Raw genomic sequence first — 17,161 nt, 5'->3', positions numbered from 1 at the left:
CTGCTGTAAATTCATGAATTTTGATAGCCATATTGCAGGAGTTTCTTCCCAAACACTTCTATGGCCACAAGAGGCCCTACGGGAACCTGCACCGGCATGCCGTTCCGAGGACAATCCATCAAATGCCCACAAAATTATGATAAACTGTTTTCTGCTGTAAATTCATGAATTTTAATACCTATTGTAGGAGTTTCTTCCCAAACACTTCTATGGCCATTAGAGGCCCTACGGGAACCTACTCCGCAATGTCCGTTCCGAGGACAATCCATCGGATGATCACATAATTATGATAAGCAGTCTCCTGCTGTAATTTCATGAAAATTTAAAAATCATATTGTAGGGGTTTCTTCCCAAAAACTTCTATGGCCACTAGAGGCCCTACGGGAACTTGCTCCGGAATAGCCGTTCCGGGGACAAACCTTAAACTGTTCCTCAAGTAAGCTGAAATTGTTTCTTGACGGAGATTCTGATACTTTGATATCAATTCCTTCGAAATTCTAGCGAAAATGGCAAGAAAATGCTTAGTTCTGGAACATTATACAGGAAATCCGGATTTCCGGGAACCAGACGATTCCAGATGGTCATTGTTGCCAGAAAGAGGATAAGTTTTTTAATCCAATGGTGCCAAAAGATTCAGAATCGGTCAAAATTGGCCGCAGTAGCATTTCAATTTTGTATGTACCCGGGTACCCTTGTCGAGCTCCTAAAGGGTAAAAAACAAAACGGTTAAACAATATAGGGTTAACTACCCCATTTCCGGCCTATTAAGCACAACCCGCACTTAGTATTTCCACTCTAAGACCAGAAGGTCCCGAAGAAACGTGCTTAACTTTTTGGCTCAGCTCTGGTACTATCTTCGGTCCCAAGCTAATCGATTCACCCCTCGAAACATAGGAAAAACCAATAACCCCTCATTTTATCTGTCAAACTTTCATAGCGAATCAAAACAAACATTGTGTAGTAGTAGAATTTCGACTAGAATAGGGTAAGTTAATCGTTTACTTGGGACCAATAGGTTAGTCAAGTAGTGAGCCAATTTATAATCGTTAGTTTCGTATTGATTGTTGGTATTTCTCAATCTAGCGCAGTTTAGCATCAAACGGAATGTTATTATTACTGATGGCTTCCAAATTTATGTACCTATGTTATTATTTTATTAACTAAAGTATCGTACCAAACGCATCATTGACATGTTAACTCTGAAATCATGGATTTATTTGATGTTTTTGCTCGATAGGCCCAAAATGGGCGATTAGGCCGAAGTAGTTCTGTACCCTACTAAAAAATTGAAGAAAAAAAATTCGATGATAATGAGATCGCATCAGGAGACAGAATGGTTTTTTTTAGTTTTTTTTTTGTAAGGGATTGGACAGGATTTTGGAATTTTTGCATCACAATGTAAATATTTATTCTTTACCATTTGAATTATGCATCGAATCTCAAGGAAACTATTTTGAGGGAAAGGATGTTGAGGTATTCAAGTGTTGCCAATTTTACACTTTGGTACAGCATCAAATTGTTACGGATAGTAATTAGTACGACAGCGATGATAGCAGCAATACCATATCTCTGGTAATGGAACAACGTGAACAAGTAGAAACCGATGAAGAAGATTTTTAAGGTTTTTGCATCAGATACCATTATTTTCGATGCGCCCGTACAATATTCGGCTTCGAGATCTTTAGCTACGAGTGCTTCACGTTTTTAAAATACGATGATCCTTCAGAGAAAGTAAATGTTCAGGGTTCAGAATTAGGAAGGTCAAGAAAGCGTAAGAGTACTCAAGTTTCGAATAAAAGTAGGATTTCTGAACGTTTCATTTTATTTTAGTAAATAATTAACCATTTTGGCCATTTTTATTATCTTTATGATAAGGAAACTAAAGGGGGAAGAATTTTAGGAGCTCAGTCGTAGTTGACCAACGAGTCCGAACCTACTGACGAGATGAGTGGATGGAATGAATTGAATGAACACGATGCGTGGGTTGTCTTTGTAATTGAAATGATAAACTGTTAGAATATTTACGTACAAAAAAGCCTATCAATAAACAGCTGTGCAAGTTTAATTTTGAAACCAGAACTGTCGACAATTGTTTTAAATACTCCATGAAGAAAATCTCCTCTTGTTAAAGTATACAGAAAAGAAAAAAAATTGATGAATATTACATCCAAACAGCTGCACATTCCGCTGCTTGTGTGATATTGCGTATTTCCATTGGTTTCTAGATGTCTGTTCCCACAACGTATCATGAGTTTTTAATGATAAAATATATCAGATAATATTCATATACATCTTATTCATCGGTAACCACGTTCGAATCAAAGGAATATCATGTATTAAGTATGTGAAATTACGAATGAAATCATTCCATATCGCAGTAACAGTTTTTAAGTGATAATCCAATGGAATCTATCAACAGTCACATAGAATGAATAAATTTTCTGACATTGCTATATTATAAGATGGATCCAATAAACCGTACATGTCGATTTGTTTCAGTGTGGACTTATTTGGAATTTCTTTTCAAATGAATTTAACCTTCCTAATGCATTAGGAAAAAAATTACAGTGTTTCCAGGCTAAACATGACCCATATGCTATAGGAAGATTAAGCACACATGCGGAAAACATACTCAAATGTAGACCTAATTACTGAAAATTATATTTTCATAGTTTTCAATTTGTATTGCTCAACATAATAAAGTTTTTGTATTTTATCACACATTGTACCAAATTCTGTGTCACAAAAGTTAAAGAAAACTTCAGTTTGTTTTTATTATGGCTAGACATATTATTTATCCGTTCTAGTTTTCATGTTTGTAAATTTTGTTTGTAATGTTTATAGTAATACATAGTTGTCACAAGGTAAGCTCAAGGACAGTATACAGAGTGTAGATTGTGCAAGTTGCGTTAATTAAATAGAGCACGTTGTCATTTTAGAGGACAGAAAAATGAAGTCTAAGAACAATTATACCAAACATATTGAAATAGTTTTAGATTAATTCAAATAGTTGTAACATTTTAGTATTCTTCGTGGCACTTACTAACTATTGTAAATGATGTTTTAAAGATAAACATTGCTTATCAATAAGCTTTAAATCATCTTGTAATAAGTGTATACCATTGGTTGGTTGGTTGGTTGGTTGTCTTTATTAAGGAGATTTTCAGCCAGACGCGTGTATACCATTAAAATAGCTAAAAATAAAATATAACTGCTACATAAATATGAATTTATTTGCTTTGCAAATTTGATGTCTTTTTGTGGAATCTATGACACTACCCCGAATGTCACTACCCCGAACGCCATAACACCGAACGCCGTTACCCCAAATGCCACTACCCCGACTGTCCTACTACCCCGAATGGCCATTACCCCGAAATTAAGACAAATGGAAGAACAGCATGTGACCAAAAGAAGGGTAAATTTTTGAAAAGAAAATTTTATTTTGTAGTTTAAACTGAATACAAATAACAATTTAAAATTGATTCATGTAAATCACTGATGCAAAAGTTAAAAAAAATAGGAGATTTTACCTTCTTTCAAATATGAGCAGTTCTTTGGAGTTTTGTTGTTCTAGTTATTTTTTGCACTTTCAAAGCAGCTTGTCGTAACATTAAGACAAATCAGAATAAAAAAGGAGGTTTTACCTTCTTTTAAACATGACCAGTTCTTTGGAGTTTTGATATGTTACATTATCTGTATTAAAGATATGTTATGATTTATTTTTTTTTAAACTTCATTAAAAATTATTTAAATAGCTATGTGAAAAGAAAAACTAGCAGCTCGTATCAAGCAAAATGGTGAACCTGACAAGGGTTGTTGATCGATAACCGTCGATAACGTATGCAATGGTGATTTTGCAGACATTAACGCAGTCGTTATCGACGATTATCGATTAAAAACCCTGAACCAGACAATAACTCGACCATGGTGGGTATATACATGGTGATAAAGCTTTGTCACTACATGGCAGATGAGATTGCTGGGGGAGGGAGGGGGTGTTCGGTTTTAGAGCAAATTGTAAACAAACTCGGTCGCTGTCCCATACAAAAATCCAACATGGCTGAATCATGAATATGAAACACACCTTGAACTCTGAAATAAATGTTAAACTCAGTATATACGGAAACCAAACCAAGGAGAAAAAAATTCCAACGGGAAAATCCTATAAATAAATGCATGAAACATGGCGGCGTATTGCGCATAGTGTAAAAGATACTAGATACGGAAATGCTAATAAAAGTGCGCTTTTTCGTTAAATCACACTTTGCCTTTGATTCATAAGGTTCATGCAGAATAAGTGCGAAAAAGACACCAAGATGTTAAAACGTCAAAGCGCACTTTTATTAGCATTTCACACTTTTCAAGGTCCAGGTTAATTTTCAAATGATGATACTATTTGAAAATTTATTTTAACAATATCCGTATTTTCGAGCTTCTAGATTTTTTTTTCACTGTGGTAACATTACGTTTTTTGTAAAAACGTCAATAAATGAGTTTGGAGAATATATAAAAAAATATACATAACAATGGTCTTTCATAAGATATTGGGTTGTGTTTCACTTTCCGTCGTTATACTTAATCTAGTCGCAACATTCTTTTATAAATTTATTTTCCATCTTTACTCGACATATAAGTGGAGTTTGTAAAATATGATTATCTTAAAGTTTATGCATGTCTGGTAAATATGAATTCGATCATTATGTTGAGATTGCATGTGATTTTCCAGATTATGTTCTAGATTAAGGTACTCTACTCCTCTTGATATGTATGTGGTTTTTTGCTCAACTAGCAAATGGTTTGATGATACTTTAGTTTGAAAAACAAAATGTTCGTTGCTCAACTAGCAAATAGTTTGATGATGTTTTAGTTTATCATGGATTAAACAAAATAGTTTGTTGCAAACCTAAATTGTCAACACTTTCATTGTGCTAATTATGGGAACCGGTTAAAATACCTATCGAAGTAAACAAATGAATATCTGCCTTCCCTGGCTAGTTTTGTTTTGCAACTCTTCTTATATGGAGTATGGTAAATTGAATTTTGTTTAACGTTCAGTAGTTTGGGTGATATCTGTGTATCTGACAATCAAAAAACATGTGTATTCATAATTTTAACACTATATGCCGGACGAATCTGCTGATAAAATAAAAAAGTGTACTTTTAACAAGTCTTATCTAAGTTTCTCTATCAGATGTTGTATCTTTCTACTATATGCAACATAATTGATGTTAGTTATTTAATGATATAATTTAACCCATCTAGCAACTGAAAGTTAATATTATTACTTGCAAAGGCAAAGACGTGGTTTAGAGCTTTATTTAGTGTGTCAGTCAGTATCTCGTAACCACATATCTGGCTTTACTGGAAATCATGTGCAAATATCCATATTAGTAGTTATATCCATCAAATGATGAACCCAAATAAGAATAGAACTGTGGTTGAAGAGGAACCGAATAGTAAAAGGGCGAGTATGGTTCTGGTGCCACTCAATCAAGAAATCCGGTATTGACTAGTTTTTCGAGGAAAAACTTTACATCGCCAAGCTCCGAATCTTTGATGCCTATTGACTTAAGCATACCTAAGTCACCATTTTCGACAGCCATAAACACAGATCTCAAGTGCTCCAAGTCAGACCTAGAAAAAATAGAAAAAAAATATTATTTGCTCGTAGATATACACTCAAAAAATGTGAAGGTCATAAATCAGGAATCAACCCTTAATCGTCTGGATTATTTACGTCTATCAACGTTAGGTAAATCAAACTTCCCGTTTATGGCAACACGCATCGGTATTTTTTTTTCTCCATTTTTATACCAATGCATTCTAGGTCTGATGATCTCAGTTTAACGCTCTAGTAATGTCATTCATTGAAATTAGTATTCGACGATTTTTTAGAAGGTTGAATAAACCAAAAACACGTGTTGCCAAAAACGGGATGTGGTACAATATAGTTCACTTAGTGGAAGTCGTAGTAAATGTTACGTGTACTTTTTTCAAGCATTATAATTCAAAATTTATTAATTTCCTGGTGTCAATTTCCTGATTAGATTACGTAAACTTACCGCATCAAATGCAATGCCGCTCCAAAATCTTCAATAGTCTGTGATTCACTCAGGGCTATTGCCACCTTTTCCACCCCTCCCAAAGGAGCAAGTGCATCACGTGCTTTACTACCGAACAGCTTCTCCAGATAATTTGGTCCATGCGAAGCAAGTAAGCTCTGTAGAAAAGATGCAGTTTCTTCCACAGGTGGTCGTTTCGCTATATATTGAAACACGTGTTCACGTGAAAAAAATGTATTATTTATTTTGTGAACCAATATAATGTGTAAATGCAAATATTAACCAGCAGTACAAAGCCTCATGTCTTCATCATATCCATCCGAACAGTCAGGTGCTCCATCACATAGATACTGAATCGAAATACAGTTTCCATCGCCAGGACATTTAAATGGTTCATATGGATGACATGCCTCTGAAAGTAGAAAAGATATTGTGATTATTGGAACAGAGTCTTTTCCTTTTATTCCAGATAAGGAGTATATCGAAAAATTATGTTTAAACAATGGATGAATTCACGCAAACTAAATGTTATGAACATTAAATGTAAGGATGGATTTCTTACATCATGTGAATATGTTTCTCACATCAAATGTAATGGCAGTACTTACACACTTATATATTTTTTTTTCATTGCGGATCTTTAATTATCTAATATATATTTTGTCACTTTTACCGAACATGCAAACCGAATATCGAATATTTACCGATAATCTGTGATTTTTTTTACGGGCATATAATTATATATAAATTAGATTTCCCAGCTTTGTTAGTGCATTCATTTTGTGAATTTGAATAAACGGAAACAAAATTGATTATAGTTTTTTAGCAAGCAATGAAAAACAACTTGGATTCCGTGCTTAGTTGTTCCTCTCTTTTGTAGCCCTTGCGATGAAGCAGCTAATTGATTGCCAAAAGAAACATTTAGTATTTAAATCTTGTAGTATACAAATGTTGTATAATACTCATGCAAGATTCTGACAATTCTTTCATCTCGATACTGTAGATTATGCTTGAAATTATTCATTTTTAAATTAAATTTTTGTTCAAATTTAAGTTTTGAGAAATTGTATTCTCAAGCTGTTTAAAGAAGTTCGTTGAAAAATAACCGATTTCTGCTAATTTGACTTTGGTTACTTCGGTAGTTTAGTGGTTATCGTTCCTACTTACTGAGCAGAAGGTCGGGAGTTCAAACCTAGGCCCGTACCCTTCCTTGCAATTCATTACACTCTAACTTTATAGTACCCATTACAGTAATGACCCGATTTTGCCAGCCCCCTTTTTGAAAATCTTTTCTAGTTTCGAAACCCATACATTTTATCAGTGATCTTATACCTTATACCTTATCACCACAGTATACCTTAAACATCCAAGATGTATGAGAAAGATTTGGAATTACGGTTATCTGAAAGTATTGTAATATAATAGTCTGATGCGTGGAGGGGCTGACAAAATCGGGTCATTACTGTAATAAGTACAATTTCACCCATTTTGAAGTAAAGTAGATTATCCCTTTAAATGGGTAAAAATACCCATAAATGAATAACATTTACCCACTAATGGGTAAAAATTACTCATTTGTGGGTACAAGTTACCTATTAACGGGTAACTTGTTTACCCATTAAATGGGTTAACCTACTTTACTTCTAAATGGGTGAAATTGTACCCATTAATGGGTACTTATTATTATTATTTAGCTTTATTAAGGAGGCTTTCAGCCTTGGGCTGGTTCGCCTCCATTAATGGTTACTTATCAGTTGCAGTGTTTGCCTTATTGCCTATCCCTATTGCTATTATGAATTTGCCAGCAACGTTTACAGAACGTATGGCTTTACCCTCCCAACCAACAAACCTCCAAACTCCTGTGACACTTATGAGAGATTGTAGAGTTTTCTGCATCTCTCTTAAGTAAGTGTCCAACTAACAATCATTCCCATTTTCAGCAGGTGTAGGACGTAGGATTACGTCTTTCGGCAAGATATTGGAAAGAAATAAAAAAAAATATTCTAAATTTTTAAAAGAATTTTAATTCTAAACAAGCCAATCGATTAGAAATTTTTCTACAAATCTGCATAAATTAATACTTTATCAATTTTCGACAGGTCACTATTGAAAATTACACAAATGTCTAACTGTTGCAATGGTGATCAAAATTATCACCGTTTACCTGCAACAGCGCTTTCCCTAACACAGATTTCAAAATAGAATTCCATCCGATCACACCAAACGGTGCCTATTCAATTACCGTGTGTAGTGATGTCCGGTTGTCATCATCATAATTTTTGGCACGTGGCGTTGAACATTGTTTTCCAGTACACAACGAAAGGCTGCCCGCAAGCAGTGCGCTGCAGTCCATATGAGTGTCCATACACCAAAGAAGCCGCACCGCTACTGATCGGATTTAGTAGCTCTTCGTGAGTCGCTGTGGGCCATCTATGCAAAGCGCGTCACCCTCGTGCCAAACAACATACAGCTCGCCAGCCTCATCTGTGTTGAGCACGCTAATAGCTCAGCATTACTCAACCATCACGACAAAACGGTCCTTTTCAGGACCACCATAAATTTGTTAAAGAGTATTTTCTGGACATTTGTCAAGGTCATTTATTGGATGTCAGTTTCTATAAGTTTAAATCTAACATACCTTGTATTTTTAAGGCAACATTTTGGGGCAATTTCGAAAACCAAAGTCGGTCGCAGCATGAAAGTGGTCTGCTTCTGATCCAGAGATTATGGATTTTAATTTTTAATACACCAATCGATACGAAATTTTTCTACGAGTTGAAAGACAACTATTGAAAATTGCACGAATGAGCAACTGTTGCTATGATAATTAAAATTATCACCGATTGTATGCGAAAAGCGCTTCCCCATAACACATATTTCAAAATCGAATTCCATCCGGTCTCGCCGAACGGTGTTTATGCAGCAACCGCGTGTGGTGAGTGGTGGTGTCCGGTCATCAGCAACAATGCTTTTGGCACGTGGCGTTGTACATTTTTCTCCAGTACACATCGAAAGGCTCCCCGTAAGCAGCTAGCTTTCAAGGCTGTCCTCAAGAGCCCTCGATTCACCAAAAGAAAGAGGAAGAAGCCACACCGGTTGTTCCGACATCGGCAGTTCTATCATAGAGGTAACTTAAGGTGATACTCTAGGGAAGTGTGGTGTACCTTTAAACTTCCATTTCCTACATTCCTTTCTGCTTAACTTTAAACAACAATGTTTGGTCATCGTTTCCAAAACCGATTCCGTATCGAGCGCTGAGCCAGTTAACAGCGTCCTGGTCTCTTCATACGACACTCGTTTTTTACCGCGTTTCCATCGCTATCGTTGTAGAAAAAAAGTGTTCAGGTGAATCGCGCACGGTTTTCGGAAGCAGCTATCGTAAGCTGAGTCTTACGTATAGACTGTTCACCTTTACCCCAGTGATCGATCATCATCAAATCATCACCATCATCATCGCATCATCTCCGTCAATAGCCGCAGCGTAGCAGCAGCAAACGGAATACCTAGCTGCACCGGCTGATAGGTTGTTTACACAACCGGCATAAGTATAGTACAATACATTTTGCAAGTCCATTGCCTCCCTATTGTAGTTTTGTTTTGCCTCGTGGCGCGTGGTTCTGTCTCTCACCCCTGGTAAGGGAGTATGGTTCATAGTGAGACAACTTGTTGCAACTAGATAAAAGTTTTTTTTTCGATTTTTTTTCGCTTTAATTTGCTTGTACGCCGTGCAAAAATTTAATTACTAGTAATTAAAATTAATAAATTGGAGAAGGTTTTATTTTTTTTTTCCTTCTTAAGCGGTTGCGCACCGCTTTTGCGCAACACTTATGGCATCTTCCGATGCCAACGTTGCGCGAACCAGGTATTACCAACCACTTTCGAAAGGACCATGGGTTGTCTTTTTTCGGCCTAAAAATAAACCCTTGAAAACTCTCGATATTTCGAGAGACTTGCTGCGTAAGTATCCGGGAATCTTGGTACATAAGGAGAGATTCAACAAACTGCGTGTAGAAGCACCGAATTATGATGTAGCAAATAAAATTGCTGATCACGAGTTGTTTAGTGTTGAGTACAACATCTACATCCCTTCTCGAGATGTGGAGATAGAAGGCGTGGTCTCCGACGCGAGTCTGTCTGTCGAGGACTTGAAACGTGCCTCGGGTTGTTTTAAAAACAGAAAAGTCACAAGCGAGCTTGTAAAGATACTGGATGTTAGGCAACTGCATTCAGTGTCTTTACAAGATGGCAAGAAAGTCTATCAGCATTCAGACTCGTTTCGGGTGACTTTCGCTGGTTCAGTTCTCCCAAACTTTGTCAAAGTTGATGGTGCTTTTTTTCCGGTGCGGTTGTTTGTACAGAGGGTTTATAACTGTACCAACTGCAAAAGGCTAGGACACTCGGCCAGCCATTGCGGCAACAAAACTCGTTGTGGCAAATGTGGTGAAAACCACAAAGAGGATTCTTGCCACAAAGAATCAGTAAAATGCGCGTACTGTGGCGAGAATCCTCACCCCTTGCAGGAGTGCCCGATGTACAAGCAGCACTCCGATAAAGTGCAGCGTTCAATCTCAGGACGCTCCAAGCAGACATATGCTCAAATGGTGAAGGCTGCATCAGCCGTCCAAGATGCAAACCAATTTTCGATTTTGTCAGCTGAAGAATCGGACTCTGACTCATCCGATGAAGGTGATTCTACGGTGGTACACGCACCTTCAAAAATGGACGGATCCTCAAAAAGAAAATGCCCCTCCCCGAAAGTGCGCCGTAAGAAAACTAAAGTCACCTCCAGAAGATTGGCAAATTCCCAGGGTAATGGGGATGAAAAAACGAAACCGAAGGCTCCTGCTGAACCAATCCCTGGATGCAGCAGGAATTTTCCACCATTGCCCAAAAAAGATAAGAAAAATAATAAAGCTGCTCCTCAAACTTCTCAAAAGAAATCCAAGTCCGAGCGAGGTTTGCTAGCTTTTTCGGACATTGTGGAATTCATATTAAATATGTTCAACATACAAGACCCTGCCTTGCTTCCAACATTAGAATCATATCTTAAGCAATTGACTGTTTCATGGCCCCTCCTTGCATCAATCATATCTTTCGATGGATAATTCGTCGAACGAGGTTGAAGATATGATCACTGTGCTACAGTGGAACTGCCGTAGTCTAGTGCCTAAACTAGACTCGTTCAAATTTTTACTTCACAATTCTGATTGTGATATATTTGCTCTCTGTGAAACATGGCTTTCTTCCGATGAAGAACTCAACTTCCACGATTTTAACATTATACGCCTGGATAGAGACGATTCTTATGGAGGAGTACTTTTAGGGATCAAAAAGTGCTACCCTTTCTACAAAATTTCCCTTCCTGCTCTATCAGGCATCGAAATCGTCGCTTGCCAAATAAATGTGAAGAACAAAGACCTTTGCATAGCTTCAGTTTATGTTCCACCAAGAACCTCCATTAGCCGTAGTCAACTCTGGAATCTAGTTTCGATTCTTCCATCCCCAGTATTAATTCTGGGTGATATGAACTCCCATGGTACTGGGTGGGGCGATCTATATGATGACAATAGAGCGGCTATTTTTTACGATTTATGCGACGATTTCAACTTGACTATTTTGAACACTGGTGAAGCGGCACGTATAGCAAAACCTCCGGCTCGAGAAAGCCGACTCGACATATCTTTGTGTTCAAGATCGCTATCATTGGATTGTCTGTGGAAGGTTATCAATGATCCCCATGGTAGCGATCATTTGCCAATCATCATTTCAATTAAGTGTGCCCCTCACTCTGCAGAACCATCTCGAGTTCCATTTCATCTTACAAGGAACATAGATTGGCATAAATATGCAACGGCGGTGACAATCGGTGCCGAATCAATAGATACGCTTCCACCATTGGAAGAATATCGATTCCTCGCCGATTTGATATACAAAAGTTCACTGGAAGCACAAAAAAGAAAAGTTCCAAGTGCGCCCTTCAAAAGGAGACCAGCCACACCTGGATGGGACGAAGAATGCACAAAACTGTATGTAGAAAAATCTGATGCTTTCAAAGCTTTTCGTAGACACAAAACCTCCACTTACTTCGAGGAATATTCAAAGCTTGAGACAAAGCTGAAACAATTAATCAAAGCAAAAAAACGCGGTTATTGGCGCAATTTCGTCGAGGGACTCTCACGAGAAACCTCAATGACCACCTTGTGGAGGGTGGCTCGCAACATGCGTAACCGCTCATCTTCTAATGAGAGTGAAGAATACTCCAACCGATGGATATTCGATTTCGCTAAAAAGGTCTGTCCGGACTCAGTTCCAGCACAACACATTCTTCGAGAAGCGTCTCCGAGCGGCAGCTCTCTGGATAGACCATTCACAATGCTGGAATTCTCTATGGCTCTTCTTTCATCGAACAACTCCTCACCGGGAAGCGATATGATTAAATTCAATCTTCTGAAAAATCTCCCAGATATCGCTAAAAGACGCTTGCTAGACTTATTCAATTCCTTACTAGAAAACAACATTATACCGCCTGAATGGAGACAGGTCAAAGTAATAGCCATTCGAAAACCTGGCAAACCAGCGTCTGACCATAACTCATACCGCCCGATTGCGATGCTTTCGTGCATTAGGAAATTGTTGGAGAAAATGATCCTTCGGAGACTCGATCAGTGGGTCGAAACAAATAACTTGCTATCAAATACACAGTTTGGGTTCCGCAAGAGCAAAGGAACAAACGATTGTCTAGCGCTGCTTTCCACAGATATTCAACTGGCCTTTGCGCACAAGGAGCAATTGGCTTCAGTATTCTTGGACATTAAGGGGGCTTTTGATTCAGTTTCCATTGAAATTCTGTCAGACAATCTGCACAGATATGGACTTTCCGGAATTTTAAATAATTTCTTGTACAATTTGTTGTCAGAAAAGCAAATGAACTTTTCCCTTGGACAACTGACAACTTCCAGAATTAGCTACATGGGCCTGCCCCAAGGCTCATGTCTCAGCCCTCTTCTTTATAACTTTTATGTCAAAGATATCGACAACTGTTTGGCAGAACAATGCACGCTAAGACAACTTGCAGATGACGGTGTGGTTTCCGTAAGAGGTCCACATGCCGTGGACTTGCAAGGACCATTGCAAAGTTCCTTAGATAACTTGTCTTCTTGGGCTAGGAATCTAGGGATCGAATTCTCGCCGCAGAAAACTGAACTGGTAGTGTTTACTCGAAAGCGGTACCCAGCCCAAATGCATCTTAATCTTTTGGGCAGAAACATTACTCAATCATTGTCTTTCAAGTACCTTGGGGTCTGGTTTGATTCAAAGTGCACTTGGAATACCCATATTACGTATTTGAAGCAAAAATGTCAGCAGAGGATCAACTTTCTCCGTTCAATTTGCGGCACATGGTGGGGTTCTCATCCGGGAGACCTCATAACGCTTTATAAAACAACTATTCTCTCTGTTCTAGAGTACGGCTCTTTCTGCTTTCTCTCGGCAAGAAAATGTCACCTAATAAAATTGGAACGAATTCAATATCGTTGTCTGCGTATTGCTCTTGGCTGTATGCACTCAACGCATAACATGAGTTTCGAAGTTCTGGCAGGAGTAACACCCCTCCAGAACCGTTTCTGGGAGCTCTCTCTCAGAATACTAATCAAATGCGGAGTGACGAACACACTTATAATTGCAAATTTTGAAGAAATTCTTGGGCTGAATTCACAATCTCGATTTATGAGAATCTACCACCACTACATATCGTCGGATATGTGTCTTCCTTGTTATACTCCAGACCGTGTTCACTTCACCAATCGCAGTTCCTAAATTGAATATGATCTGTCCATGAAACAAGTGATTAACGGGATTCCAGATCAACTTCGAACTATTATTATCCCGCGTATTTTTACTGAAAAGTACCTACACGTCAATTGCGTAAACAGATATTTTACAGACGGGTCTCGTCTCAGTGGATCCACTGGCTTCGGTGTCTTCAATGAAAACTCTAGCGCCTTCCGCAAACTCCAGGAACCTTGTTCCGTTTTTGTTGCTGAGCTGGCAGCAATCAACTTCGCATTGGGGATGATTTCCAACATGCCCGCAGACCATTACTTCATCTTCTCGGATAGTCTCAGTTCGATTGAGGCTATTCGGTCGATGAAACCAAGTAGGCACTCATCTTATTTCCTTTCAAAGGTAAGGGAGCAGATGAGTGTACTGGTCGAAAGATCATATATGATTACCTTTGTATGGGTCCCATCACATTGCTCAATCCCAGGCAATGAGAAGGCGGACTCTCTCGCAAAGGTGGGCGCGCAGGAAGGCGAATTTTATGACAGGCAAATTTCACACGATGAATTTTACCATTTAGTGCGTCAGAGTACCCTTTCGAGTTGGCAAACCGATTGGGACAATGGAAATCTTGGACGGTGGTTACATTCAATTATTCCTAATGTTTCTTCGAGAGCGTGGTTTAAAGGCTTGGACTTAAGTCGTGACTTCATTCGCGTGATGAGTAGACTTATGTCCAACCACTACTCGCTAGATGCTCATCTCAATAGAATAAACCTCGTAGACAGCAACATCTGTCGGTGTGGAAACGGTTACGATGACATCGATCATGCAGTTTGGCAATGTACGGATAATTACGCCGCCAGAGAGCGACTTTTGAATACCCTTGAGGCCCAAGGAAGACAACCCTATGTTCCTATCAGAGACGTGTTGGGAACTCGCGATATCTGCTATATGCAGTCGGTTTATGTGTTTCTTCAAATGTCTAGTATAAGAATTTAATTCCTTGTCTTTTGTCTCTCTTTAATAGTTTTTGTTTGTCTTGTCCCCCCGTCTCGATGAGTCTCATCGTCGCCCACTGGTCACCATAGCCGGTCGAACTCCAGACGAAACTAGAACCGCACTACCATTCATACTGGCGACAACGCTCTGATGAGACAACGAAACCTTACCCCCAAACTCCTCCCCTGATCCTATCCTTCGACAATGTACCTCTCTAACCTCGATTAAGCCGCGAGTATTCGGCCCAACTCCTACTAGACATAGAATTAAGTGAATTTTGTTACAAACAAAGAACAATGAACTATCGGCTCCGTAAAGCTAACGCGATTGAGCCTCCCAAATAAACGAACTAGTTAAAAAAAAAAAAATCGTTTCCAAAACCTACTTCCAAGCACACAATGTGCTTACCAGTAAACTTACTTATTTCCTCATGCCACCACACCAGAAGCCAACCAACTAGGTCATAAGAACGTAAGCTACGACGGTCACTCATGCTCACGTAAGAATGTATGACAGAGCATGTGTAGAGAGGAAAAGAGAATCGTACGATAAGCTAGGCGTAAACATTCTCTTGAAGTGTAGCTGAAGTACTAGAATGTAAGATATAAAATATGAGTGGAATAAACAACTAGTGTGATTCTTGATCAATTCTTGTGTATAGTCGTCACGTCCGAAACTCCAACTAATGGCTAATGGGGGCTACCATAGAAGCCTTAGCGTGAAACTTCAAAGGCACAAATGTCAGCTTCCACAAAACATACAAATTTGAAATTGCTACTCTCTGTTTGTAGTAGCACAGCGAACAAGAAGGAAGCTGACATTTGTGCCTTTAAAGTTTCACGCTAAGGCTTCCTTAGAGTATCACCTTAAGACCAGAAGGTCCCGAAGAAACGAGCTCAACTTTTTGGCTCAGCTCTGGTACTATCTTCGGTCCCAAGCTAATCGAAGCACCCCTCGAAACATAGGAAAATCTACAAACCCCTCATTTTATCTGTCAAACTTTCATAGCGAATCAAAACAAACATAGTGTAGTACTAGAATTTCAACTAGAATGGGGCACGTTAATCGATTTGCTTGGGATCCCTATGATCCAGTACCGTTACCGAAGTAGATTGAGGAGCAATTGTGGAGCTGCGTGGAGATGCCGTTCGTGATAGCTGTGAACCAAAAGCAGTTAAAGTTTGTGCGATGCTGGCAGGAAAATTTGATGCTTGCTATCGTATGGTTGTTCTGCCTTTTCTAATATGTTACCGATGCGAATTACCTTCTCTGACGAGATGAACGGGTGGAACCACTTGAGGCGAGATCGATACTCGTTCCGACTGTTGAAGTTGCTTCCACTCTTCGCTGCAAGCTTGTTGTTGGCTCTCTGCTTCTAACATCTCTTCTAATTTCAGCAGAGTAGAATTTGGCAGTTCGCTGGATTGTTTTCAACAGCTTTGAAGAAAACGACGGCAGTAAGCGACCACACGCAAAAGGTGCTGGTATTCGGAGAATTTTTCGACGAGCAGGTCGACGAATGACGGTTCATTTGGTGACGACGATACTGCTAGGGAGATTCGACGTGCTTCTTCCAACGCCTCAGAAGGTTGATCGTGTGTACTTTCAGCTAATGGCCAGCAATCTTGGGGTTGCCGAAGCCATTCAGGTCCCTGCCACCAGAGGTCAAAGTCAATGATAGTGTCTGCAGTTATCCCACGTGAAATGCAGTCCGCAGGATTTTATAGACCAGCGACATGATTCCACGAGCTATTCTGGGTGGCGAGCTGGATCTTAGATCGAGCCAGAAGTAGCATTTCGCGTCGAGACAGAGCGATTACTAGACCTTTTCGTAGAGTTGCGCTGCCAGTAGTGCTCCACTGAGCTCGAGTCGAGGAATCGATTGCCTTTTTAGAGGTGCTACTCTTGATTTTGCAGTGAGGAGGGCAACCTTGACTATTCCAGATGCATTAGTGGATCTGACGTAGGCACAGGCTCCATAGGCATCAGCGAAGATGTGGATCTGGATTGTTGCAGGATCGGGTTGCAGAATACAGCGTACGATGCGAAGTTCGTTGAGTCGCGGAAATTTAGGCTGTTAATTTGTCCAATGGATCTGATACTCCATCGGTAGTTCCTTGTCCCAACTCCACGAAGATCCAGTGTCGTCTTTCAGTTTCCACAGGTTCTGCATGAAAACCTTGGCAGGAGTTACGGAGTTAGTAATAGTCTTGCCTGATGTATCAGATAGTAGGTCGATTTTGTTCCGAAAGCAATCTGAGGCTGTTTCCCAATGTAGCCCGAGAGTTTTGATGACCTGATCTCGATCGAGGTCT

General features: G+C 39.2%; 1 protein-coding gene across 1 annotated transcript in view; it reads right to left on the bottom strand.

The window, feature by feature from the left end:
• Positions 1-2,621: 2,621 nt before the first annotated feature.
• LOC135713542 (IDLSRF-like peptide) overlaps positions 2,622-17,161 on the bottom strand; it is a 65,874-nt gene continuing 51,334 nt past the window's right edge. Inside the window, exons 2-4 of the mRNA XM_065236665.1 lie at positions 6,349-6,477; positions 6,066-6,264; positions 2,622-5,637 (exon numbers count right to left, since the gene is read on the bottom strand). Coding sequence (XP_065092737.1) covers positions 5,490-5,637; positions 6,066-6,264; positions 6,349-6,477 — 476 coding nt within the window. The 3' untranslated portion in view covers positions 2,622-5,489. The remainder of the gene's footprint in view (positions 5,638-6,065; positions 6,265-6,348; positions 6,478-17,161) is intronic.

Source organism: Ochlerotatus camptorhynchus, unplaced genomic scaffold (genome assembly GCF_037179485.1).
Source record: "Ochlerotatus camptorhynchus isolate MF236.1 unplaced genomic scaffold, CSIRO-AGI_Acam_v1.1 ptg000565l, whole genome shotgun sequence".
NCBI lineage: Eukaryota > Metazoa > Arthropoda > Insecta > Diptera > Culicidae > Ochlerotatus > Ochlerotatus camptorhynchus.
The sequence above is the reverse complement of the archived record's forward strand: the minus strand, read 5'-3'. Positions and strand labels throughout refer to the sequence as shown.